General features: G+C 48.2%; 1 protein-coding gene across 1 annotated transcript in view; it reads left to right on the top strand.

The window, feature by feature from the left end:
- Positions 1–27,665, top strand: part of rai14 (retinoic acid induced 14) — a 227,263-nt gene that overhangs the window by 190,493 nt on the left and 9,105 nt on the right. Inside the window, exons 14-15 of the mRNA XM_085966328.1 lie at positions 10,992–11,141; positions 11,936–12,001. Of these exons, the coding sequence (XP_085822454.1) occupies positions 10,992–11,141; positions 11,936–12,001 (216 nt within the window). The remainder of the gene's footprint in view (positions 1–10,991; positions 11,142–11,935; positions 12,002–27,665) is intronic.

The following is a 27,665-nucleotide window of genomic DNA, read 5'->3' as shown; positions in this document are numbered from 1 at the left end:
ATAAGTGTGAGGTGCATTTTGGTAGTGGGTATAAGGAGGCCGCATACTCCTTGAGAAATAAGGGTCTAAATGGGGTAGAGGAGAAAAGGTTTATATAGGGGTACAGATTCATAAATCATTAAAAGTAGCAACACCGGTTTAACAAGGGCATAAAAATGCAAACAAAGCACTGTGGTTGCTTTCTAGACCAATAGAATTGAAAAGTAGAAGGGTTATGTTCAGCGTTCCCTGTAAGCTGCACTTTGTTCTGCGCGGTCTGTTTTTTTTTCGAGCGCGGTCCCTTTAAATTTCCGCACATGCGTGCAAATTAACAATGGTGAAGCCAGTGAGCGGCCTGTGCGGGACCTTTCCCATTGCTGCGTGGCCGCGCAGCTTAGAGGGAACTTTGGTTATGTTAAACTTGTATAGAACCTTGGTTAGACCACACTTCGAGTACGGTGCACAAATCTGGTCTCCGGATTTTAAAAATGATAGAGGCATTGGAAAAGGTACAAAAGGAATTTACAAGGATTATACCAGAACTGAGAGGTTGAATTATCAGAAAAGACTGAACAGGCTGGTTCTCTTTTCTCTAGGAAAGAGAAGGCTGAGGGCTGACCTAATGGAGGTCTTTAAAATTATGAACGGGTTCAGTAGAGTAGATGCAGAGATGATTCCACTTGTGGGGAGACCAAATCTTGGGGTCATAACTATAAGATAGTCACCTAATAAATCCAATAAAGAATTCAGGAGAAACTTCTTTACCCAGAGAGTGGTTAGAGTGTGGAGCTTTCTATCACATAAAGTAGTTGAGGTGAATTGCATAAATGCATTTAACAGGAAGCTAGATGAATACATCCTTTTCCCAACAAAAATTAAGTGTAGTCCTTTGAGTCTTTCTTTATAACTTAGTCCCTTAAGGTCTGGATTTTTTCTGGTCACTCTTCTCTGAACTCCATTATTGCATCTATATCATTTTTGAGATAGGATAACTAAAGCTACAGATCATGGCTACGATATTTATGAGGAGGCGGGGAGGGTGCAAGTGGAAGAATGCCCAAAGAATCTGTCAAGGCCGGGGACGCAAAGGTCTTACCAATCTTAATGGCAATCGGAAGGGCGGCAGTGGGGGGGGCAGTGCGGCGGAGGAGAGGAGGAAGCTCTAGTTGGCTGGGTGGGTGGAGGCAGGGGGTTGGTTTGCAATCTGGAAGGCTGGGAGGACGTCAGCCCTGGTGAGGAATCTCTGGTTGACAATCTGGAGAACTGGAGAGGGGAGGCTGAACATAAGAAATAGGAGCAGGAGTAGGCCATTTGGCCCTTCGAGCCTGCTCCGCCATTCAATAAGATCATGGCTGATCTTCTACCTCAACTGCACTTTCCTGCACTATCCCCTATCCCTTAATATTCAAAAATCTATCAATCTCTGTCTTGAATATACTCGACGACTGAGCCTCCACAGCCCCCTCGGATAGAGAATTCCAAAGATTCACCACCCTCTGAGTGAAGAAATTTCTCCTCATCTCAGTCCTAAATGGCCGATCCCTTATTCTGAGTGTGACCTCTGGTTCTAGACTCCCCAGCCAGGGGAAACATCCTCCCTGCATCTACCCTGTCAAGCCCTGTATGAATTTTGTATTTTTCAATGAGATCACCTCTCATTCTTCTAAACTCTGAGAGAATATAGGTCTAGTCTACTCAATCTCTCCTCATAGGACAATGCCCCCATCCCAGGAACCAGTCTGGTGAACCTTCGTTGCATTCCCTTTATGGCACGTATATCCTTCCTTAGGCTTCCTTCAGGGACCTGGGCGGAGCACTCGACCTCCTCATGGCCCACCAGGAGTGCTAAAAGATCCACACACACTTGGGAGCCAGCAGCTCCTGCCTCCGTTTCACTGCCAAGTTTGCTGATCCCCGGGAAACACGTGCAGCACAAATTAATTCCAAATCGACCTCCCAATTGCACTGTAGGAACCCGTATTTAATATGTTAATTAGCATCCCACCTCTCCACAGTGGGACACTCAGCCGGCCTGATATCCGCCGCCATCAAAATGGCAGTGTGCGCTGCGTGTCGGGGTCAGGTTACGTGGATTTCAGTTTTAATACTCCCGCCCATCATGGGGGCATTAATATTAAGGCCCAAATTCCAGAATTGCCCTTACTATTGATCTGTATAATACAGGAGACTTTGGTTTATCCGGAGGTTGTATGTCCGGAAACCTCGATCTACCGGCAGAAATCAGGAGCCGTTCTGTTAGGTTGTTTTTCTTCTCGTGGCTTTTTTTTCCAACAGTCAGGCTTTGGAAAGTCTCTCTGAAGCTGTTGCTAAGCTACAGAGACGCTTCCAAGGTACTGGCCGACTGTTTGAAGCTGTTGCTAAGCAACAGTGTTTGTTGTCAGATACGGAGATGAAAATCTCCGTATGCTTCAACATTAACTTTGTATGTCCGGCAGTTTTGATAGATCGGCAACAGCTCGGTCCCGTTGGTGCCAGATATAACACAGTTTACTGTAATGTCATTATAACTTACTCTGATTTGTAGTCAAATAGCTTCCGATGCACCGCAGAACTCCGGAACCTTTCACATTGTTCTCCGTCTACTGGTTTGTTGGATACCTTCTGTGACATGACTAGTTATTTCCCTTATTCTTGCTGTTCTGATTTAATTTGATTTATTTTGTTAATGGTGTCGCTTTTTAATGATGTACGTAATTGTGTCCCTGTAAAACTTGGTTAGCATCTAAATTGGCCTACTTCCAAACAAGGCTCTGTCTTGTTACGAAAATACGCACAATGGCAGACAGGAAAAGACCCTCTGGTCCACACAATTGTGATACCTTTTGTATCACAGTACATACACTTCTCCACCCACCCAAAACCATAGATTTCCTGAAAGAGGCAAAAAAAAAAATTTTTTAAACAGGCCAATTTGCGGGAAAGAATCTGGGAAATTCCTTCTGACCCCCCAGGCGATCGAAACGAGTCCAGGAGATTACTGTGGCCCTGATAATTCCTTGCAGTGCCTACCTATTATAAGAGGTGACCTTCGCCCCAGCCAGAAATATAGGTTCAGCGAATTCGAGTCCATCGCACGAGCCAGCAGCCTGTTCCAGACCACCACAATTCTGAGAAAAGAACCACATCTTGCCATGTAACCTAGATCTGGCCTTCTACAACGTAGAACTGTGACCCCTGGTTCTCCCTAACCTAGTTAAGTGGAACAAGCCGGATCAACGCCTTTCATCATCATATAAATCTCGATCAGATCACCTCTAAGTTTACCCTTCTCTAATGTGTAGAATCCCAGCTCTTTTAGCCTATCTTGATAATGAAGATGCTTTAAACTGGGAATTAGTCCAGTGGCCCTCCTCTGTACCCTTTCCAATACCTCAATATCACTCACCAAGTGAGGAGACAGTATTCCAACTGAGGCCTGACCAAGGTCTTGTACAAGGACAAAATAGTGTGCTTTGTTTTCTACTCAATTGTCCTATAAATGCACCCGAACACCCTATTTGCTCTATCTATTGGTTCACAGCATTGCTCATGAACCTTGTAGAGATCTATGCACTAGAACAGCCAGATCTTTCTTTTTCTCCATCATGTTTAATGCTTTTCCCTGAAGGGTGTATGCATGTTGAGCATTCACCCTGCCCACATGCAAAACGCTGCACTTTTCCAAGTTAAACATCATTTGTTTGTCACGAGCCCAATGCATCAAGCTAAAGTGAACTGGCAAATTAGGTTAAGGGATAGGTCAATAGAGTTGCAGTGGCAGACATCTAAGGGGATATTTCAAAATACACAGAATATATACATTCCAACAAGAAAAATTCCAAGGGGAGGGAGGACCCACCATCCGTGGTTAACTAAAAAAGTTAAAGATAGTATTAAACTTAAAGAAAAAGCATATCATTGCGCAAAGATGGGTGGCAGGTCAGAAGATTGGACAGAATATAAAAAACAGCGAAGAATGACTAAAAGATTAATAAGGAGAGAAAAATTAGAGTATGAGAGAAAGCTAGCTAGAAATATAAAAACAGATAGTAAGAGTTTCTATAGATATTTTAAAAAGAGTTAACAAAGTGAGCATTGGTCCTATAAAAAGTGAGTCTGGGGAATTAATAATGGAAAATAACAAGATGGCAGTTGAATTGAACAGGTAATTTGCATCAGTCTTCACTATAGAGGATACAAGTAACATCTCAGAAATAGCTATAAATCAGGAAATGGAAGGGAGGGAGGAACTCAAGAAAATTATAATCACCAGGGAAGTGGTACTGAGCAAATTGTTGGAGCTGCGGGCTGACAAGTCCCCGGGTCCTGATGGACTTCATCTTAGGGTCTTAAAAGAAGTGGCTAGTGAGATAGTTGATGCGTTGGTTTTAATTTTCCAAAATTCCCTAGATTCGGGGAAGGTTCCATTAGATTGGAAAATAGCAAATGTAACTCCTTTATTCAAAAAGGGAGGGAGACAGAAAGCAGGAAACTACAGGCCAGTTAGCTTAACATCTATCATAGGGAAGATGTTAGAAACTATTATTAAAGACGTTATAGCAGGGTATTTAGAAAAGTTCAAAGTAATCAGGCAGAGTCAACATGGTTTTGTGCAAGGGAAATCATGTTTAACCAATTTATTGGAGTTCTTTGAGGAAGTAACATGTGCTGTGGATAAAGGGGAACTGGTGGATGTACTGTACTTAGATTTCCAGAAGGCATTTGATAAGGTGCCACATCAAAGGTTATTGCGGAAAATAAAAGCTCACGGTGTAGGGGGTAACATATTGACATGGATAGAAGATTGGCTAGCTAACAGGAAACAGAGAGTAGGCATAAATGGGTCATTTTCTGATTGGCAAGATGTAACGAGTGGTGTGCCACAGGGATCAGTGCTGGGGCCTCAACTTCTTACAATTTATATAAATGACTTGAATGAAGGGACCGAAGGTATGGTTGCTAAATTTGCTGATGACACAAAGATAGGTAGGAAAGTAAATTGTGAAGAGGACATAAGGAGGCTACAAAGGGATATAAATAGGTTAAGTAAGTGGGCAAAGATCTGGCAAATGGAGTATAATGTGGGAAAATGTGAAGTTGTCCATTTTGGCAGGATGAATAAAAAAGAAGCATATTATCTAAATGGTGAGAGATTGCAGAGCTCTGAGATGCAGAGGGATCTGGGTGTCTTAGTGCATGAACCGCAAAAGGTTACTATGCAGGTACAGCAAGTAATTAGGAAAGCTAATCGAATGTTATTGTTTATTGTGAGAGGCATTGAATACAAAAGTAGGGAGGTTATGCTTCAGTTATACAGGGCATTGGTGAGACCACATCTACTGTGTACAGTATTGGTCTCCTTATTTAAGTAAGGATGTAAATGCATTGGAAGCAGTTCAGAGAAGGATTACTAGACTAATACCTGGAATGGGCGGGTTGTCTTATGAGGAAAGGTTGGACAGGCTAGGCTTGTATCTGCTTGATTGAATTTTACATTCAGTTTGAGAGAGAAGAGGAGTAAGAGGTGACTTGATTGAAACATATAAGATCCTGAGGGGTCTGGACAGGGTGGATGTTTCCTCTTGTGGGAGAATCTAGAACTAGGGGTCACTGTTTAAAAATAAGGGGTCGCCCATTTAAGACAGATGAGAATTTTTTCTTTGAGGGTCGTGAGTCTTTGGAACTCTCTTCCTCAGAGGGCGGTGGAAGCAGAGTCTTTGAATATTTTTACGGCCGAGGTAGATAGATTCTTGGTAAGCAAGGGGGTGAAAAGTTATCGGGGGTAGGCGGGAATATGGAGTAATTGGATCAGCCATGATCTTATTGAATGGCGGAGCAGGCTCGAAGGGCCGAATGGCCTAGCCTGCTCCTAATTCGTATGTTCGTATGTCCACCTAAAGCAGTTGAGCATCATCTACAGTCCTGACACTCGCACAGATCTTGGTATCATCTGCAGATCGTGCCCCCAACACCTAAATCTAGATCATTAATAAAAATAGTGAAGAGCAACAGTCCCAACACTGATCCCTGCAGGACACCTACTGACCGGTGTCCAACTGTATCCAAATCCATCTATAACTACTTTCTGCCCATGTCCTTTCAGCCAGTTTTCGATCCAGTTCAATATAGTACCACTAATACCAGAGGCATCGATCTTGTAGAGAAGCCTCTTGTGTGGAACCTTGTCGAAAGCTTTTTGGAAGTCTAAGTAGGCAATGTACTCTGGGCTTCCCTCATCCACCAACTTGGTGATGTCTTCAAAAAATATAATCAAATTTGTAAGACATGATCTTATTTTGAAGCCAATCTTATATGTCCCTCTCTATCCAAGGAATCATATTTTGATTCCCTCAAGCATCTGTCCTATTACTGATGTCAAATTAATGGGCCTATAGTTACCCGGGTCTGTCTTGTCTCCTTTTTTAAAAAGAGGGGGACTGCATTAGTCTCCTTCCAGTCTACAGGAACCGTCCCAGAATGCAGTGAGCTATTAGAAATATGGGCAAGGGGCTCACACAGCACGTGTCCCATCCCCTTGAGGACCCTTAGGTGGATATCATCCACCCAGCTGCTCTATCTATTTTGAGGTTCTTAATTCCCGCACTGTTTTAGATAGAATTTCAACCCCAAAAAGTGGGTGGGTTGGGGTTGGGTGGGAGGTTAAAAGTATAAGAAAACGGAATCCCAACCCAACCTGTCCACCTCCGGTTTTAACTATGGGGGGTGGGGGGCAGCCAACCCGCTCCCTGGAGGCGGGTCTCCCATTTAATTATAATGAGGATGGCGTGCCTCAGATTTAACCATGATTACAAATTTAACTCTGGCTGGTTGAGTTTCGCAGGCCTCAGGGAACCTGCCAGCTAAAGTAAGGCGAGGACTGCTGGATCCAGGAGGTAATGCCCTCCGATTTCACCCCTCTCCCCCCTCCCCCCAATAAGGCTTCCAAACCCCCCTGTTAAATTCAGCAGGGCCTGCGGCAAACCTGCTCTCCCTGGTTTCCCAGCTGCTTTCTTGCCCCCCACCCCGCTCCGAACCCACCTCCAGATTAAAAGTCCAGCCAATATGTTTACTGTTGCCTCTTTCTATGTGCATTATCCTATATAGATTAATATTAAAATCCATCTTCCATATCTCAAGCCAAATTTCTTTTGAAGATAGTTGTCAGCTGTCTAAAGAATGTTGTCCCATCAGCAAATTTAATAATATTGCTACAGATGTCCTGTTCCATATTATTCAGAAATATTGTAAATAACAACGGTGCCTTTGGAACACAACACACCTTTTCCCTGGCAAAACATTTTCCATTTATCAGCACCCACTGCCTTTGCTGCTAAGTCACTTCAGTCTATTTAGACAATTTGTCAACTATTCCATGAGTCTTGAGCTTCCTTTCTATCCTTGCATGAGGACCTTATAAAATACAGTTTGAAAATCCAAGTAAACTGCATCGACTGGATTACCTTCATGCACCAGCTTGGGTACTCCCTCAAAGAATTCTAGTAGGAATGTAAGAATGACCCATTACTTTTTAAACCATGCTGACTACTCCCTAGGAGACCTGTGTTCTTTAAATGCTTATTTATAGCAACATAGAGAATATTCTCAAACATGTGTCCCACTATGGATGTCAGGCAAACTGACCTGTGATCAAAGGTTCATGCCTTATTTTGTGAATATTGGAACCACATTTGCCTCTCATCCTCAGTGCGTCTCCAATATTTTTGAAGGTTTTAAAATAAAAATATCAAAGCATCATAAATTTCTTTCTTGCGGATTCTGGAAGAATCCCATCTGGCCCAAAAATGTAATCCTTATAATTTCTCGACAACATTTTTTAACTAAATTGTTTACATGCTATACATTGCTTAGCCCAATTTACAATGACTGGAATTAGTCTATAATCCATCATTTGTGAAAACTTGTGAAGAATCCATTCAATATATTTGCTATATATCCTGATAATCATATGTAAAATGTTATCCCAACTCTTTTAATGGATAAAACAAAAGAAAAATACTGCGGATGCTGGAAATCTTAAATAAAAACAGAAAGTGTTGGAAATACTCAGCAGGTCAGACAGCATCTGTGAAGAGAAAAACAGAGTTAACGGCCCAGAAATTCAGATCGGGGGCTTGCCGCGCGTGCAAGGCCCCGATATGCACTTACCCGACGCGCTGGCCGTTGACCTCCAGGGACGCCTGGAATTCGATTTTGAAAAAGAAGAATCCCGGGCAGCGTATGACGTCACGCCGCCCAGGAGTGCAGCCAGCGCGAAACCTGTCGCGCGCTGTGCAACTGAGACACGCCCCTTGAGGTCTCAGTTTAACAGGACACGCCCCCAATGTTTCTAACAAGCTGCTAAGCATTTTTACATGCAAAGCAGCAGTTTAAATAGGTTTTTGGAAGTTTTTTTGAAGATTTTGGTAACTTTTATAAACTTTTAAAAACGTTTACATTATTTTGAAGAATCTGAAGTAGTTTTAAACAGAATTAAAACAATTTAAAGACTTTTAAAAGCCCTAAAAGAATTTTTTAATTCCATTTATTTATTTAGCAATGTTGTCGTCATACGTGTCTTCACACTGTTCCCTTTGGGGAACTGTATGAAGTGGTGGAAGGATTTATGGCCATGATTAACGCTCATTCCGTGACCGTAACCATCTTTGAACCAGCCATTAAGGCGGTTAGTCCTATGGCGGGAGGGTTTTACGGGCTCCCACAAGCTATACAAGGAGGAGGGGCCACCCACACCCACAGACGCAAATATCCCACTGGATGTCAACCCAGAATTTAGAGCCGGAGCTCCAACTCCACTTGCCGGGACTGTCTGGAGCGGGGTTCGAAACCCTACCCTGATCTGGCCCAGCGGCGGGGATCCTACCGCTTTGCCAAAGGCCCAATCCGATTAGCAACGTGAAATGGCTGGAATGAGCACAATTCACGGCATTAAAAGAACTCACAATTGAACTGATGATGACCTCAGCAATCTCCTCAAGGAGGTGGAGGCGCAGCGCCTGCTCATCATTGGTAATGAGAAGTCAAAGACGCCGCAAAAAGGGCAGATGATAGCTTGGTCTTTCAAGTGGCAGCATAGGGCTCCAGCCACGGGGAGGGAAAAGGCGCAGGAAACGTATGGGTGTCACCTTTTGTGCGGAGTGGGCCTTTTGCGTAGCAGTAAGCATCCCCGCCGCTGGGCCAGAAGGAGTAGGGTTTCGAACCCCACTCCAGACAGTCCCGGCAAGTGGAGTCGGAGCTCCAACTATAAATTCTGGGTGGACATCCAGCGGGATACGTGCGTCCGTGGGTGTGGGTGGCCCCCCCCCCTCAGATGGGTTGTGGGAGCCCGTAAAACCCTCACGCCATAGGACTAACCACCCTAATGGCTGGTTCAAAGATGGTTACGGTCACGGAATGAGCGTTAATCACGGCCATAAATCCTTCCACCACTTCATACAGTTCCCGAAAGGGAACAGTGTGAGGATACGTACGACGATGACCTCTTGCGCAATGCACCTCCTTGGACCCTCAGTCGTAGATGCGAGGGGGCAAATCGTGCAATTGTTAAATTTTTCATTTTATTGACATGTAAAATGTTGGCCCAGTAATTCCCTTCCAAATGCGCGAGTACGGTCGGGGTACTCACGCGTCTGGCCGGAGGAAATGCCGGTTTTCAGCATGCACAGCGCATGCGGGGAAAACCGGCATTTCCTGTCCTCTGAACGAAGGGGTTCAGAGGCAGAACGCGTGCGACTGCACAGGCAGCACGTGCACAGTAAAATTCGCCGCTTTCATTCATGCTTTCAGTGAGGCCAAGTCCTTACAACTTACACATGAAAAAAGCATGAGTACAGTTGCTCCAGAGGCTGCGGAGGAAGATATTTCTTATCGTGGAGCTTCTGAAAGTATGTCTGTCTGTATATATTCCTTTGCGTGTTATGTATATATTCCTTTACTTATGTGTATGAATGTATTATTTAATTATAACTTTCAGAGAAAGTAACTTATTGGAAAATCATAATTAAAAACATACATTCATACACATAAGTAAAGGAATATAAAACATACATACATATACGTAAAGGAATATATGCGGACATACATACATAATTACTTATTACTGATGAAATGTTTCTTTCTTAAAAGTGCTGGAAATGTTACATTACTCATTTTAGAACACTCATTTTCACATTCAATTTACACAGCCACAATTGCTCCTTCTACCTACCGTACTGAAAACCCGTTTTTTAAAAAAAATAAAAAATTTAAACTTTAAAACTTACTTAAAATTTCTTAAAATAACTTCCCTCCCTTTCCCAAACAAAAATATTGCCTTTCAGAAGCTCCACGATAAAATATATCTTCCTCCGCAGCCTTGGAACAACTTTACACATGCTTTTTTCAAGTGTAACTTGTAAGGACTTACCCTCACTGAATCCATGAATGAAATCGACGAAGTTCACTGCGCAAGCGCTGCCTGTGCAGTCGCACGCGCTGTGCCTCTGAACCCCTTCGTTCAGAGGACTGGAAATGCCGGCGTTCCCCGCATGCGCTGTGCATGCTGAACGCCGGCATTTCCACCGGCCAGATGCGTGAGTACCCAGACCGTACTCACGCATTTGGACCCGAATTTCTGGCCCAACATTTCAGGTTGTCGAAAGGTCATTGACCTACTGAGTGTTTCCAGCATTTTCTGTTGTTATTTCATCTTTTGATGTCTTTTGAGGTTCCTTCTATTATTAACACAGTATTAAAACCTTTTTTTAATCCCTCTGGATTAAAATTGAATTATGGATTAGGCTCAAGGGGTGAAATAGCCTACTCCTATTCCTATGTAATGGGAGCTGTTGCCTCTGTATTCCGAGGCATTTTCCAGTGAGGCCCTTTAGAACAAAGCAAGTCTTAAAAACAAAGTACTGATGCGACTTTTATCTTAAGTACATTTTTTTTTCTTCTTGTCGTTGCATAATGAATCTGCTCCCTCATCCCAATTGAACTTCTTGTATTTTGAACAGAACAATGAACTGTCCAAGGAAGTAAGCAAATTGAAGGAGGCACTGAACAGCCTTTCCCAACTTTCATATACTGCAAGCACTCTCAAAAGACAAAACCAGCAACTTGAGACTCTTCAGCAGCAAGTGAAGCATTTACAGCACCAGTTATCTGTAAGTACATAAATTCCCCAAGTGCTGTTTATGATGTCTTAAAGGCCTGGACTTCTCAACGTCTAAACTGGTTACTTGTATTTTAGGTGATTCCCCAAATATGGTGATAGTACATGCTCCAAGTAAAGAAGATCTTTAAAGCTAATGAAAGTGTTCTATTCAGTGTAGACTTTGAAAGACACCTGTGCAACTGGGGACTCAGTGCAGTGGGTTAATACACTATCCATTTTACCTTTTGGAACTTGGAACAATAACAACTTGCATTTATATAGCGTCTTTAATGTAATAAAATGTTCCAAGGCACTTCACAGGAGCGTTATCAAACAAAATTTGACACCAAGCCACATAAGGAGATATTAGGTCAGATGACCAAAAGTTTGGTCAAAGAGGTAGGTAGGTTTTAAGGAATGTTTTAAAGGAGGGGAGAGAGGCAGAGAGATTTAGGGAGGGAATTTCAGAGCTTAGGGCCTAGGTAGCTGAAGGCACGGCTGCCAGTGGTGGAGCGATTAAAATTAGGGATGCACAAGTGGCTAGAATTGGAGGAGTACAGAGATCTTGGAAGGTTGTATGGCTGGAGGAGGTTAGAGTTAGGATGGGGCAAGGCCATGGAGGGATTTGAAAACAAGGATGATAATTTTAAAATTGAGAGATTTGATCTAGTCAAAATTATTAGGAAGAGCATCTTTGAGATAAGGTCCCTTCATGAAGTGAATTTCAGATGCTGTTCAGTTACTGTGTTTCACATGCATACTACAGCTGCTCTAATCGATGAAATGTTATCATTTAATTTATAGGAATCAAATCAACAACATCAGGAGGTAGTATCTGTGTATAGAATGCATCTTCTGTATGCTGTCCAGGTAAGTTTCTGTAATTATCCCTTATATACTGCACAAGGCAGTTGAGATCATTTTTGAATTGACAGGTTCCTTTATTTCTTCGATTCCTATACCACTTGCTTTTGTGTTCCTTAACATTAAAGGATGCAATGGTCTCTGCTTCAACTACTCCCTTTGGCAAAGTACTCAATGCTCCAAAAGAAGCTTTGCAGGAAGAAATACCACATAACCTTTCTGCTCACTCTTAGTGATAATTTTTAAATGATGACCCGTTGTCACTTTTTTTCCAACTAAAAAAAACACATTTCCCTATTTATGCTATAGAAAACCTTCATAATTATAAAAACCTTTATTGAATCTCCTCTTGGTCTTCTCTGCTCCAGAAAAATAGTCCCAGAATTTGGAATCTCTCTTCATAACTATAATTTCATATCTGAATCCATGTTCTGCTGCCTATGGCTTTACTCTCCTTCCTATAATGGAACACCCAAAACTACACACAGTACAGGAAACTTTTTTTTTTTATCCGGGACCGACGTGGTGCCGGTTCATCAAAAATTCCAGATAACCGAAAGCTATAGTAAAAGATACGGAGAGCCGAGAGCTCCATATAAAGCAACAAACCCTGTTGCTTAGCAACAGGTTCAGAACAATGGCCACAAGTTCCAAGCGTCTCTGTATCTTAGCAACAGCTGCAGCCACACCCTTGCACAGCAACAGATCGAGGAAGGCAAGTACAATATGAAGTAAAACTTACCTGAACCTACTCCTGAATTTTGCCGGTTAACCGAGATTTCCGGTTATTTAGGTGCCGGTAAATCGAAAGTTTCCTGTACTCTATCTGGCAGAGTCATTGCTTTGTACAAATTTATCATAAACCTCTTCGCTTTTGTAGTCTGTATGCCTCTATTTATAAAACCCAAAATGGTATTGGCATTTTTATGGCATTATCCATCTGTACTTGAACTTTCAAGAAATTAACTATTTGCACCTCTCGGGGTCTCATTCTCCACATGCTTCAGCATCTTTCCATTAGGTTTCTATTCCAATTCATTATTTTCCCTCCAAAAATACATTATCTCACATATCTTTACAATAAATTGTATATGGCAGATGTTTGCCCAATCCGCTAACTTGTCCATGTCTTCCTATTTTTTTTTACACTCCTCGCTGTTTGCCATACCCTTTATCTTTTGTGAAATCAGCAGATGTTGATGTAAGAATCATTACAGTACAGTAGGAGGCCATTCAGCCCATCGAGCCTGTGCCGGCTCTCTGCAAGTGCACTTCGGCTAATCCCAATCCCCCGCCCTTCCCCCGTAGCCCTGCAGTTTTTTTTGCCTCAGGTACTTCACTAATTCCCTTTTGAAAGCCACGATTGAATCTGCCTCCACCACCATCTCAGGCAGTGCATTCCAGATCATAACCACTCACTGTGTAAAAAAGCTTTTCCTCACCTTTGGATCTTCTGCCAATCACCTTAAATCTGTGTCCTTTGGTTCTCGACCCTTCCACCAATGGGAACAGTTTCTCTGTCTACTCTGTCTAGACCCCTCATGATTTTGAACAACTCTTATCAAATCTCCCCTCAATGTTCTCTGCTCTAAGGAGAACAACCCCAGCTTCTCCAGTCTATCCATGTAACTGAAGTCCCTCGTCCCTGAAACCATTCTTGTAAATCTTTTCTGCAGCCTCTCTAAAGCCTTCACGTCCTTCGTAAAGTGTGGTGCCCAGAATTGGAAACAATACTCTAGCTGGGGTTGAACTAGTGTTTTTATAAAGGTGGTTCATAACTTTCTTGCTTTTGTACTCTATGCCTCTATTTATAAAGCCCAGGATCCCGTAAGCTTTTTTAACCGCTTTTTCAACCTGCCCTGCCACCTTCAACGATTTGTGCACATACCCCCAGGTCGCTCTCTTCCTGCACCCCCTTTAGAATTGTCTCTCCTCGTTCTTCCTACCAGAATGTATTACTTTGTACTTTTCTGCGTTAAACTTCATCTGCTATGTGTCCGCCCATTCCACCAGCCTGCCTCTGTCCTCTTGAAGTCCATCCCTGTTCTCCTCATTGTTCACTTTCCTTCCAAGTTTTGTGTCATCCGCACATGTTGAAATAGTGCCCTGTACACCCAAGTCCAAATCATTACTTTATATCCAGAAAAGCAGGGGTCCTACTACCGACCCCTGGGGAACACCACTGTATACCTTCCTCCAGTCCGAAAAACAACCATTCACCACTACTCTCTCTTTCCTGTCACTTAGCCAATTTCGTATTCATGCTGCCACTGTCCCTTTTATTCCATAAGAACATAAGAATTAGGAGCAGGAGTAGGCCATATGGCCCCACGAGCCTGCTCCACCATTCAATACTACATCTTCTCTTAGGCAGTCCCTCGGAACCGAGGATGACTTGCTTCCACATTAAAAATGAGTTCTCAGGTGACTGATGAGTCCAATGCGGGACCTACAGTCTCTGTCACAGGTGGGGCAGACGGTGGTTGAAGGGGCAGGCGGGTGGGGTGCTTGGGTTGACGTGCGCTCCTTGTGCTGCCTGCGCTTGGCTTCCGCTTGCTTCCAGCGAAGAGTCTCGAGGTGTTCGGCGCCTTCCCGGATGCTTCTCCTCCATTTTGTGCGGTCTTGGGCCAGGGATTCCCAGGTGTCGGTGGGGATGTTACACTTTTTCAAGGAGGCTTTGAGGGTGTCCTTGAAGCATTTCCTCTGCCCACCTGGGGCTCTCTTGCCGTGCCGGAGCTCCGAGTGGAGCACTTGTTTTGGGAGTCTCGTATCGGGCATGCGGACAATGTGACCCGTCCATCGGAGCCGATTGAGCGTGGTCAGAGCTTCGATGCTAGGGATGTTGGCCTGAGCAAGAACACTGACGTTGGTGCACCTATCCTGCCAATGGATTTGCAGGATCTTGCGGAGGCAGCGTTGGTGGTACCTCTCCAGTGCTTTGAGGTGCCTGCTGTACATGGTCCATGTCTCTGAGGCATACAGCAGGGCAGGTATTACTGCTGCCCTGTCGACCATGAGCTTAGTGCCGGGTTTGAGGTCCTGGTCTTCAAACACTCTCTTCCTCAGGCGACCGAAGGCTGCACTGGCACACTGAAGGCGGTGTTGGACTTCGTCGTCGACATCTGCCCTTGTTGACAGTAGGCTCCCGAGGTATGGAAAGTGGTCCACGTTGTCCAAGACCTTGTCGTGGATTTTGATAATCGGGGGGCAGCACTGTGTGATGGGGGCAGGTTGGTAGAGGACCTTTGTCTTATGGATGTTTAGTGTAAGGCCCATGCTCTCATATGCTTCGGTGAAGGTGTTTACGATGGTTTGGAGTTCGCCCTCCGAGTGAGCGCAGACGCAAGCATCGTCTGCATACTGTAATTAAACGACAGAGGATGGGACGACCTTGGATCTGGACTGGAGGCGACGGAGGTTGAACAGTTTCCCGTTTGTTCTGTAAATTATCTCCACTCCAGTGGGGAGCTTACTGAGGGTGAGATGGAGCATTGCAGCAAGGAAGATCAATAAGATCATGGCTGATCTTCGACCTCAACTCCACTTTCCCACCTGATTCCCATATCCCTTGATTCCCCTAGAGTCCAAAAATCTATGTATCTCAGCCTTGAATATACTGAACGATTCAGCATCCACAGCCCTTTGGGATAGAGAATTCCAAAGATTCACAGTCCTCTGAGTGAAAAAGTTCCTCCTCATCTCAGTCTTAAATGGACGATCTCTTATCCTGAGACTATGCCCCTTAGTTCTCGACTCTTCAGCCAGGGGAAACAACCTCTCGGCATCTACCCTGTCACTCCCCCTCAGAATCTTATGTTTCAATGAGATCACCTCATTCTTCTAAGATCCAGAGAGTATCGGGCCAGTCTACTTAATATCTCTTCATAGGACAACCCTCTCATCCCAGAAATCAATCTAGTGAACCTACATTGCACCGCTTCTAAAGCAAGTATATCCTTCCTTAGATAAGGAGACCAAAACTGTGTACGATACTCCAGGTGTTTTCTCACCAAAGCCCTGTACAATTGTAGTAAGACTTCCTTACTCTTGTACTCCAAACCCCTTGCAATAAAGGCCAACGTGCCATTTGCCTTCCTAATTGCTTGCTGTACCTGCATGCTAACTCTGTGCTTCCTGTACGAGGACACCTAAATCTCTCTGAACACCAACATTTAATTGTTTCTCACCATTTTATTGTTTTTCTATTCTTCCTACCAAATTGAATAACCTCACATTTCTTACATTATACTCCATCTAACACCATATTGCCCACTCACTTAACCTGTCTATATCGCTTTGCAGGCTTTTTTTTGACCTCCTCACAGCTTACTGTCCAACCTAGCTTTGTATTGTCATTGCACTCAGTCCCTTCATCTAAATCAATAATATTAATTGTAAATAACTGAGGCCCAAGCACTGATCCTTGCAGCGCCCCACTAGTTATAGCCTGCCAGCCTGAAAAAGACCTGTTTATCCCTACTCTGTTTTCTGTCTGTTAACCAATCTTCATGAAAAATTCCTGGCAAGTAAAATCGAGGAAAACCCAAAGATGCTTTATAAATATATTAAGAGTAAGAGGATAACTAAAGAAAGGGTAGGGCCTATTAGAGATCATGAGGGTATTCTGTGTGTGGAGGCGGGAGACGTCGGTAGGGTTCTTAATGAATACTTTACGTCTGTTTTCACAAAGGACAGGGGCGAAGCAGACATTGCTATCAGGGAGGAGGAGTGTGAAATATTAGATGAAATAAACAGTGAGAGAGGAAGTATTAAGGGGTTTAGCAGCTTTAAAAGTGGATAAATCCCCAGGCCTGGATGAAGTATATCCTAGGCTGTTAAGCGAAGCAAAAGAGGAAATAACAGAGGCCCTGACCATCATTTTCCAATCCTCTCTGGCTTCAGGTGTGGTGCTGGAGGACTGCTAATGTGGTACCCTTGTTTAAAAAGGGAGAAAAGGATAGACCGAGTAAATACAGGCCAGTCAGCCTAACCTCGGTGGTGGGAAAATTATTGGAAAGAATTCTGAAGGACAGGATAAATCTTCATTTAGAAAGACACAGATTAATCAAGGATAGTCGGCACGGATTTGTTAAGGGAAGGTCATGTCTGACAAACTTGATTGAACTTTTTGAGGAGGTAACAAGGAGGGTAGATGAGGGTAGTGGGTTTGATGTAGTGTATATGGACTTTAGCAAGGCTTTTGATAAGGTTCCACATGGCAGACTGGTCACGAAGTTGAAAGCCCATGGGGTCCAGAGCAAAGCGTCAAGTTGGATTCAAAACTGGCTCGGAGACAGGAGGCAGAGGGTAATGGTTGATGGGTGTTTTTGTGACTGGAAGGCTGTTTCCAGTGGGGTTCTGCAGGGCTCAGTACTAGGTCCCTTGCTTTTTGTGGTATATATCAATGATCTAGACTTGAATATAGGGGGTATGATTAAGAAGTTTGCAGATGATACTAAAATTGACTATGTGGTTAATACTGAAGAAGGAAGCTGTAGACTGCAGGAAGATATCAATAAATTGGTCAGGTGAGCAGAACAGTGACAAATGGAATTCAATCCAGAGAAATGTGAGGTAATGCATTTAGGGAGGGCTAACAAGGAATGGGAATACACATTAAATGGTAGGACACTGAGCAGTGTAGAGGAACAAAGGGACCTTGGAGTGCATGTCCACAGATCCCTGAAGGTAGCAGGCCAGATCGATAAGGTGGTTAAGAAGGCATACGGAATGCTTGCCTTTATTAGCCGTGGCATGGAATACAAGAGCAGGGAGGTTATGCTTCAACTGTATAAAACACTAGTTAGGCCTCAGCTAGAGTACTACGTATAGTTCTGGTCACCACATTACAGGAAAGATGTGATTGCACCAGAGAGGGTACAGAGGAGATTTACAAGGATGTTGCCAAGAGTAGAGAATCTTAGCTATGAGGAAAGACTGGATAGGCTGGGTTTGCTTTCCTTGGAACTGAGGAGACTGAGGGGAGACCTTATTGAGGTGTATAAAATTATGAGGGACCTAGATAAAGTGGATAGAAAGGACCTATTTCCCTTAGCAGAGGGGGCACAGATTTAAAGTAATTGGTGGAAGGTTTAGAGGGGATTTGAGGGGAAATTTCTTCACCCAGAGGGTTGTGGGGGGTCTGGAACTCACTGCCTGAAAGGGTGGTAGAGGCAGGAACCCTAACCACATTTAAAAAGTACTTGGATGTGCACTTGGGATGCTGTAACCTGCAGGGCTACAGACCAAAAGCTGGGAAGTGGGATTAGGCTGTATAGCTCTTTGTTGGCCGGCACAGACACGATGGGCCGAAATGACTTCCTTCCGTGCTGTAACTTTCTATGATTCTATCCATGCTAATATATTACCCACAAACTCATGAGCCTTTATCTTGCATAGTAACCTTTTATGTGGCACTTTATCGAATGCCTTTTGGAAATCCAAATATACTACATCCACTGGTTCCCCTTTATCTAACCTGCTAGTTATATCTTCAAAAAATCTAATAAATTTGGTAAACACAATTTCCCTTTCATAAACATAAGAAAACTGTGTTGACTCTGCTTAATCATATTATGATATTTTAAAGTGCCCCCGTTCCTTAATAATGGACTAATTATTAATTGGCCTGTAGTTCCCTCTTTTCTCTCTCCCCCCCCCCCCATTTTCTCTCTCTTTCCCCCCCCCCCCATTTTCTCTCTCTTCCCCCCCCCCCATTTTCTCTCTCTTTCCCCCCCCCATTTTCTCTCTTTCCCCCCCCCCCATTTTCTCTCTCCCCCCCCCCCCCCCATTTTCTCTTCCCCCCCCCATTTTCTCTTCCCCCCCCCATTTTCTCTTCCCCCCCCCATTTTCTCTTCCCCCCCCCCCATTTTCTCTTCCCCCCCCATTTTCTCTTCCCCCCCCCCATTTTCTCTTCCCCCCCCCCATTTTCTCTTCCCCCCCCCCATTCTCTCTTCCCCCCCCCCATTTTCTCTTCCCCCCCCCCATTTTCTCTTCCCCCCCCCCATTTTCTCTTCCCCCCCCCATTTTCTCTTCCCCCCCCCCCATTTTCTCTTCCCCCCCCATTTTCTCTTCCCCCCCCCCATTTTCTCTCTCCCCCCCCATTTTCTCTTCCCCCCCCATTTTCTCTTCCCCCCCCCATTTTCTCTTCCCCCCCCCATTTTCTCTCTCCCCCCCCCCATTTTCTCTCTCCCCCCCATTTTCTCTCTCCCCCCCATTTTCTCTCTCCCCCCCCCCCCCATTTTCTCTCTCCCCCCCCCCCCATTTTCTCTCTCCCCCCCCCCCCCATTTTCTCTCTCCCCCCCCCCATTTTCTCTCTCCCCCCCCCCCATTTTCTCTTTTTCTCTCTCCCCCCCCCCCCCATTTTCTCTCTCCCCCCCCCCATTTTCTCTCTCCCCCCCCCCCATTTTCTCTCTCCCCCCCCCCCATTTTCTCTCTCCCCCCCCCATTTTCTCTCTCCCCCCCCATTTTCTCTCTCCCCCCCCCCCATTTTCTCTCTCCCCCCCCCCCCCATTTTCTCTCTCCCCCCCCATTTTCTCTCTTCCCCCCCCTTTCTCTCCCTTCCCCCCCCTTTCTCTCCCTTCCCCCCCATTTTCTCTTCCCCCCCCCCAATTTTCTCTTCCCCCCCCCCAATTTTCTCTTCCCCCCCCCCAATTTTCTCTTCCCCCCCCCGTTTTCTCTTCCCCCCCCCCCGTTTTCTCTTCCCCCCCCCCCCGTTTTCTCTTCCCCCCCCGTTTTCTCTTCCCCCCCCCCCCGTTTTCTCTTCCCCCCCCCCGTTTTCTCTTCCCCCCCCCCCGTTTTCTCTTCCCCCCCCCCCCGTTTTCTCTTCCCCCCCCCCCGTTTTCTCTTCCCCCCCCCCGTTTTCTCTTCCCCCCCCCCGTTTTCTCTTTCCCCCCCGTTTTCTCTTTCCCCCCCGTTTTCTCTTCCCCCCCCCCGTTTTCTCTTCCCCCCCCCCCGTTTTCTCTTCCCCCCCCGTTTTCTCTTTCCCCCCCCCCGTTTTCTCTTCCCCCCCCGTTTTCTCTTCCCCCCCCGTTTTCTCTTTCCCCCCCCGTTTTCTCTTTCCCCCCCCATTTTCTCTCTCCCCCCCCCGTTTTCTCTCCCCCCCCCGTTTTCTCTCCCCCCCCCCCCCGTTTTCTCTCCCCCCCCCGTTTTCTCTTCTCCCCCCCCGTTTTCTCTTTCCCCCCCGTTTTCTCTTTCCCCCCCGTTTTCTCTTTCCCCCCCGTTTTCTCTTCCCCCCCCCGTTTTCTCTTCCCCCCCCCGTTTTCTCTTCCCCCCCCCCGCTTTCTCTTCCCCCCCCCGTTTTCTCTTCCCCCCCCCCGTTTTCTCTTCCCCCCCCCCCGTTTTCTCTTCCCCCCCCCCCGTTTTCTCTTCCCCCCCCGTTTTCTCTTCCCCCCCCCGTTTTCTCTTCCCCCCCCCGTTTTCTCTTCCCCCCCCCGTTTTCTCTTCCCACCCCGTTTTCTCTTCCCCCCCCGTTTTCTCTTCCCCCCCCCCGTTTTCTCTTCCCCCCCCGTTTTCTCTTCCCCCCCCGTTTTCTCTTCCCCCCCCCCGTTTTCTCTTCCCCCCCCCCCCGTTTTCTCTTCCCCCCCCCCCCCGTTTTCTCTTCCCCCCCCGTTTTCTCTTCCCCCCCCCGTTTTCTCTTCCCCCCCCCGTTTTCTCTTCCCCCCCCGTTTTCTCTTCCCCCCCCGTTTTCTCTTCCCCCCCCCGTTTTCTCTTCCCCCCCCCCCCCGTTTTCTCTTCCCCCCCCCGTTTTCTCTTCCCCCCCCCGTTTTCTCTTCCCCCCCCCCCGTTTTCTCTTCCCCCCCCCCGTTTTCTCTTCCCCCCCCCCGTTTTCTCTTCCCCCCCCCCGTTTTCTCTTCCCCCCCCCGTTTTCTCTTCCCCCCCCCCGTTTTCTCTTCTCCCCCCCCCCGTTTTCTCTTCTCCCCCCCCCGTTTTCTCTTTCCCCCTCCTCCCCCCCGTTTTCTCTCCCCCCCCCTCCCCCCCGTTTTCTCTCCCCCCCTCCCCCCCGTTTTCTCTCCCCCCCCCTCCCCCCCGTTTTCTCTCCCCCCCCCTCCCCCCCCGTTTTCTCTCCCCCCCTCCCCCCCGTTTTCTCTCCCCCCCTCCCCCCCGTTTTCTCTCCCCCCCTCCCCCCCGTTTTCTCTCCCCCCCTCCCCCCCGTTTTCTCTCCCCCCCTCCCCCCCGTTTTCTCTCCCCCCCTCCCCCCCGTTTTCTCTCCCCCCCTCCCCCCCGTTTTCTTTCTCCCCCCCCCCGTTTTCTCTCCCCCCCCCCGTTTTCTCTCCCCCCCCCCCGTTTTCTCTCCCCCCCCCCCCCCGTTTTCTCTCCCCCCCCGTTTTCTCTCCCCCCCCGTTTTCTCTCCCCCCGTTTTCTCTCCCCCCCCCCCCCCGTTTTCTCTCCCCCCCCGTTTTCTCTCCCCCCTCCCCCCGTTTTCTCTCCCCCCCTCCCCCCCGTTTTCTCTCCCCCCCTCCCCCCCGTTTTCTCTCCCCCCCGTTTTCTCTCCCCCCCTCCCCCCGTTTTCTCTCCCCCCCTCCCCCCCGTTTTCTCTCCCCCCCTCCCCCCCGTTTTCTCTCCCCCCCCCCCCGTTTTCTCTCCCCCCCCCCCCCCGGTTTTCTCTCCCCCCCCCCCCCCCCCCCGTTTTCTCTCCCCCCCCCCCCCCCCCGTTTTCTCTCCCCCCCGTTTTCTCTCCCCCCTCCCCCCCGTTTTCTCTTCCCCCCCCCCCCCCGTTTTCTCTCCCCCCCCGTTTTCTCTCTCCCCCCCCCTGTTTTCTCTCCCCCCCCCCCCCCGTTTTCTCTCCCCCCCCCCCCCCCGTTTTCTCTCCCCCCCCCCCCGTTTTCTCTCCCCCCCCCCCCGTTTTCTCTCCCCCCCCCCCGTTTTCTCTCCCCCCCCCCCGTTTTCTCTCCCCCCCCCCGTTTTCTCTCCCCCCCCCCCCCGTTTTCTCTCCCCCCCCCGTTTTCTCTCCCCCCCCCGTTTTCTCTCCCCCCCCCGTTTTCTCTCCCCCCCCCGTTTTCTCTCCCCCCCCCCCCCGTTTTCTCTCCCCCCCCCCCCGTTTTCTCTCCCCCCCCCCCCCGTTTTCTCTCCCCCCCCCCCCGTTTTCTCTCCCCCCCCCCGTTTTCTCTCCCCCCCCCCGTTTTCTCTCCCCCCCCCCCGTTTTCTCTCCCCCCCCCCGTTTTCTCTCCCCCCCCCCCGTTTTCTCTCCCCCCCCCCCCGTTTTCTCTCCCCCCCCACGTTTTCTCTGCCCCCCCCCCGTTTTCTCTCCCCCCCCCGTTTTCTCTTCCCCCCCCCCCCGTTTTCTCTTCCCCCCCCCCCGTTTTCTCTTTCCCCCCCCCCCGTTTTCTCTTTCCCCCCCCCCCGTTTTCTCTTTCCCCCCCCCCCGTTTTCTCTTTCCCCCCCCCCCGTTTTCTCTTTCCCCCCCCCCCGTTTTCTCTTTCCCCCCCCCCCGTTTTCTCTTTCCCCCCCCCCCGTTTTCTCTTTCCCCCCCCCCCGTTTTCTCTTTCCCCCCCCCCGTTTTCTCTTTTTCACCCCCCCCGTTTTCTCTTTCCCCCCCCCGTTTTCTCTCCCCCCCCCCCCCCGTTTTCTCTCCCCCCCCCCCCCGTTTTCTCTCCCCCCCCCCCCCCCCCCCCCCGTTTTCTCTCCCCCCCCCCCCCCCCCCCCGTTTTCTCGCCCCCTCCTTACTTGAATAGCAGGGTTACATTTGCTACCTTCCATCCCGCTGGGACCGTTATAGAATCTAGGGAACCATTGCACCCACTATCTCTATGCACCAAGCTCTTTTAAAACCCTAGGATGTAGGCCATCAGGTCCAAGGGATTTGTTGGCTTTTAGTCCCATTAGTTTCTCAAGTACTTTTTCTCTACTGATCTTAACTACTTTAAGTTTCTCACTCTCATTAGCCCCTTGGTTCCCAACTTTTTTTGGTATGCTTTTTGTATCTTCTACTGTGATGACAGATACAACATATTTGTTTAAAGTCTCTGCCATTTCCCTATTCCCTATTATAATTGCTCTTGTCTCAACCTCTAAGGGACAAATGTTTACTTTTGCTACTCTCCTTTTTATATACTTGTAGAAGCTCTTGCAATCTATTTTCATATTTCTTGCAAGTTTACTCTCATTCTATTTTCTCCCTTTTTATCAATTTATTGGTCATCCTTTGCTGCTTTCTAAATCTCTCCCAGCCCTCAGGTTTACTACTATTCTTTGCAACATTATAAGCCTCTTCTTTTAAGCTAAAAAGCAGCACCTCCTTCCCCTTCTGCATCGAATTTCCACTGTCACCAAATACCCAGCTTGAACACATCGGGCTGGATTTTGCTAGGGCCGGGGAGGCGGGATTGGAGGCGTGTGGGGGATAAAAATCGCAAAACTGGCGTGCGGGCCCAAACCCGCCTCCATCCCGCCTCCACGCAATTTTCCTAAATTCGTGTCTGCTGGTCCCGACTCCGTCCCGCCTCCAGGAGGCGGGATAGGCCCTTAAGGCCCTTAACAAGCCCTCAGTTGGCTCTATAATCCCATTTTCCTAACCACTTGCAAGTTCTCGTTTTCCCACGTGAAACACGCCTGGTGGGAAACACACATCTGAAACCTGGCGGGAGCACAACTGGCTTGCGGAGTAGCAGCTGCAGCTCAACCATTAAATGGCAGATTTGAACAGGCTTTAATTGCAGGTGGCATAACTTTGCTCTCTCAGGTCTGGGGGATCTTTCAGAAGGCATACCCACAGCTCTGGAAGTTTGCAAGCCTGACAACCATCTCCAGTGTGACCTCCTGGGAAACCCCTCTCGCCACCTTCACTGAGCGCTTCCTCAACTGAGGCATCTACCAGAAGCATGGGAGCCATTTTTGTCCTGCCCTTCTGGATATTACATGAGGCCGCCCAACAGCAGCAGCAACAACAACAGTTGCGCCAAACTGCTGCTGCCCCACCTGAGGATGCACAGGCCAGAAGGGGCCAGCGCATGGAAGGCCGTCGGCGCAGGAGATACCCCCCAAACAGGGTCAGCTACCTCAACATGTCTGAGCAGCAGTGCCAAAGGCGGCTCCGACTTTCGCGAGAGATAGTGGCTGACATCTGCGCAATGCTGCAGCAAGACCTGGAGCCCAGAGGAGCAGCTGGACACCCCCTTATCAGTGGCCGTCAAAGTCACCATCGCACTCAACTTTTTTGCCTCAGGCTCATTCCAGGGATCAGCAGCAGACATCAGCGGCATCTCCCAGGCGGCCGCACACACCTGCATCAAGCGGGTAACCGATGCCCTCTTTGCCATCGCGCACAATCACATCCATTTCACCAAGGATCGAGCAAGTGTCATGGCGAGAGCAGTTGGATTTGCTAATCTTGCAGGCTTTCCAAGGGTGCAGGGCATCGTTGATTGCACACATGTGGCCCTTAAGGCTCCCCATCGCAATCCTGGTATTTTTGTCAACCGCAAGGGCTTCCACTCCCTCAACGTTCAGCTGGTGTGTGACCACAAGAAGGAAATTTTGCATGTTTGTGCCAAGTACCCTGGCAGTTGCCATGACTCCTTCATACTGCGCCAGTCTACTGTGCCTCCGCTATTCAGTCCGCCACACCAACTTAACGGATGGCTACTTGGAGACAAGGGCTATCCCTTGAGGACGTGGCTATTGACGCCGCTGAGGAGCCCATCCAACGCAGCTGAGGAGAACTACAACTCCAGCCACCTTTCCACCAGAGCCATGATCGAGCAGACCATTGGTCTGCTGAAGATGCGCTTCAGATGCCTGGATAGATCAGGTGGAGCCCTGCAATACTCAGCAGCCAGGGTCTCCAGAATCGTTGTGGTTTGCTGTGTGCTTCACAACATGGCACAGCGTCGTGGCTTGCAGATGGCCGAGGACCAAGTGGCTCCTGACATATCCTCCTCAGATGAGGAGGAGGAGGAGAGCGAAGACGAACATCTTGCAGAGGCTCATCAACCAGCGGCAGCAGTGCGCGAGAACATTGGTGGCCGGCATGCAAGGAACGCGCTCATATTGGGCAGATTTGCTGAGCCTCGCCCATGAGGGACTATTGCCTCGCATCCTTTTACCTGAGCACTGACAATAGCCAGGAACCAGCTGACTTCTAGCGATGTGACCACCATACTGACCTCAAAGTGAAAGTCCCATTCGCGAAATGACACACGCCACAACTACAGCAGTAGCCAACAGATGATTTATTAAAAATAACAACAGAAAATGCTGGAAAAACTCAGCAAGTCAGGCAACATCCGTGGAGAGAAATTTGAGTTGACGTTTCGGGTTTGACCCTTCTTCAAAACTGGAGAGAAAAGGAACTAGATCGAAGGCAGGGCTGCGATCGGACAAAAGAATAAAAGAAGTAAAAGAGATTAGAAGCTAGACGAGATGGTAATAGGCTGTGATTAGGTGTAAAGTGTACTGGCAGGGCAAAAGATAGCTGCCAGGTGTGAGAGAGAAACAAAAGGAAAGGGGGGGGGGGGGAAAGGAAAGGAGTGAAAAAATATAAGTGAAAATGAAATAGGGGCCGAGGTTATGATCTGAAATTGTTGAACTCGATATTGAGACCAGAAGGCTGCAGACTGCCTAATCGGAAGATGAGGTGCTGTTCCTCGAGTTTACGTTGAGCTTCCGTGGAACAGTACAAGAGGCCAAGGACGGTGAGGTCCGAGTGGGAATGGAGCGGTGAATTGAAATGACAGGCGACCGGAATTATTAACATTATTCTGATGGCTTTCAACCATAACACATTAAATTCCACCCAAGTGACTACCCTTGTGATTATTTGTGCAGTTTCTTTCTCTTACGCGTGCTCCTACGTAGTGGTTCCCCAGTGGCATCAGCAGATGTGGAGGCCCCTTGCTCACTTCCTTGCTGCTCCTGCCTGGACACCTTTGGCGGGCGTCCTCTGGGGTTGCGAGCCTGTAAGGGCTGCGCAACAGTCTGCTGCTCCTGCGGCTGTGCAGGGGTTGAGACGCCGATCTCACTTGGGTGCTGACTCAGGTGGTGCTCTGACCGAGGACTTGTCAGTAGCATGGAAGTTTGAGCGCTTGGAGAGGAGCCCCCACCTCCTTGTTCTCTGCCACCATCATCCTTCTCATAGGTCAGGTCCCCCTCAGCGCTTGCAAGTGGCGAGAGAGCACCTTGCTGCACATCAGGGGAGCCATGGGGACCCGTGTCGGGACTGGCAGTCCTTCTCAGAGGGACTGCCATGAAGGTCTGGTTTCTCTGTTCAATAGCTGCCCATCGCTCCTCCAGAGATGTCAGTCTAGTCTGAACACTCACCATGTTTTCAACACTCGCGCGACTTATCTCCTCCATGGCCGTAGCCAGCCTTTCCACGGAGGTTGCCATCCTTTCCGTGGTAATGCGTTGATGCGCCAATGACTCCACAAAGGCTCTGCTCATGTTAGCGACGGACTCCTCCATTCGCTCCACACTCGCAGCAACCCTGGAGACAAAACCTGCCAGAGACTCCTGCATATTTTCCTGGAGTGCCATCACCACTGATACTGTGGATGGACCCAGAGGCAGAGGGTCGACATGCAGCTGAGCCGAGCTGGGAGAGTGCTGCGCCCTCCGACTAGGACTCTCCACTGCTGTCCCTGTCTCCACCATCTGCTGAGGCTCACTTGTGAGCTGTGATGGTGACAACACTACTCTATGTCCCGAAGGTCCCACCGAGGTGTGAGTGTCTGCGCTGGTGCTGGGTGCGTTGCCTTCTGCTGACGCTGCGCCCTCAGAGGTTGCAGCTTCCTCTGAGGAGTCTGGATGCTGAGGCTGAACCTCCTCCTGCGTCCTGGAGACGGGAGCTTGCGATGGTCCTGTGGGGGAGTAAAGGAAAGTGTCAGAGATGAGAAGCCAGGGTTACCTGCACAGTGCTTATTGCAGATGATCAGAGGTCCATCTGCTAGAGCTTCCAAGTCATTATCAGCGAGTCATGCAATGCAATTGAGAGAGTTGGAAAACTCTTCTGTCACCAGCTTGCTCTGCTGCACCGGTCTCTCCGTCCCCCACTTGTGTGTCGTCCTGGATGCCGACGATCTCCAGGATCGCCTCCTCCCATGGGGTCAGCTGGGCTAAGGAGGCTGCCCCTCCCCCTGTCCTGGCTCGCGCTCTTCGGTTGTGAGCTCTCTTTTCCTGCAATGGGGGAGACAAGTGGAGTTTGAGCGAGAATGAAGGAGTGAGTGTAGAGAATCGATGGCATAGATGCTTAGAAGGAGAGAAAGATGGAGTGAGATGGCAAGACCAAGGGCCCTCCCTATGTGATGTAAGTTGTTTTCATAGCATGACCGTGATAGGGAGTGTGAGGGCTGCATAGTCCATTAGTTAGGTGAATGTGACCATAGAGAGAGAGAGGGAGTGGGAAAGGGTGCATGGATGTCAGTGTCAAGTGGGATGTGGAGGAAGAGATTGGTAAAGCTGAGAGCTGGTGAGGAAAGGCAATGGGGATCAGATTAAGAGTGATGGGAACATCATACTCACTTTTCCAGTGCGCAGAAGGTCATGGAAGCGTTTCCGACACTGGATCCATGTTCTGCTGGTATTCGAGCTGGTGTTCACCTGCTCTGCCACCCTCAGCCACACAGCCTTGGTTTGCTGGGGTGGCTTCTTCCTCCTCGAGGAGGGGAAGAGCACCTCCCTGCTCTCTGTCGCTCCCTCCACCAATGCCTGGAGGGCTGCCTCGTCAAATCTGGGG

Source organism: Somniosus microcephalus, chromosome 2 (assembly GCF_052327205.1).
Source record: "Somniosus microcephalus isolate GS21.2 chromosome 2, FLI_Smic_1.0, whole genome shotgun sequence".
Lineage (NCBI taxonomy): Eukaryota > Metazoa > Chordata > Chondrichthyes > Squaliformes > Somniosidae > Somniosus > Somniosus microcephalus.
The sequence above is the reverse complement of the archived record's forward strand: the minus strand, read 5'-3'. Positions and strand labels throughout refer to the sequence as shown.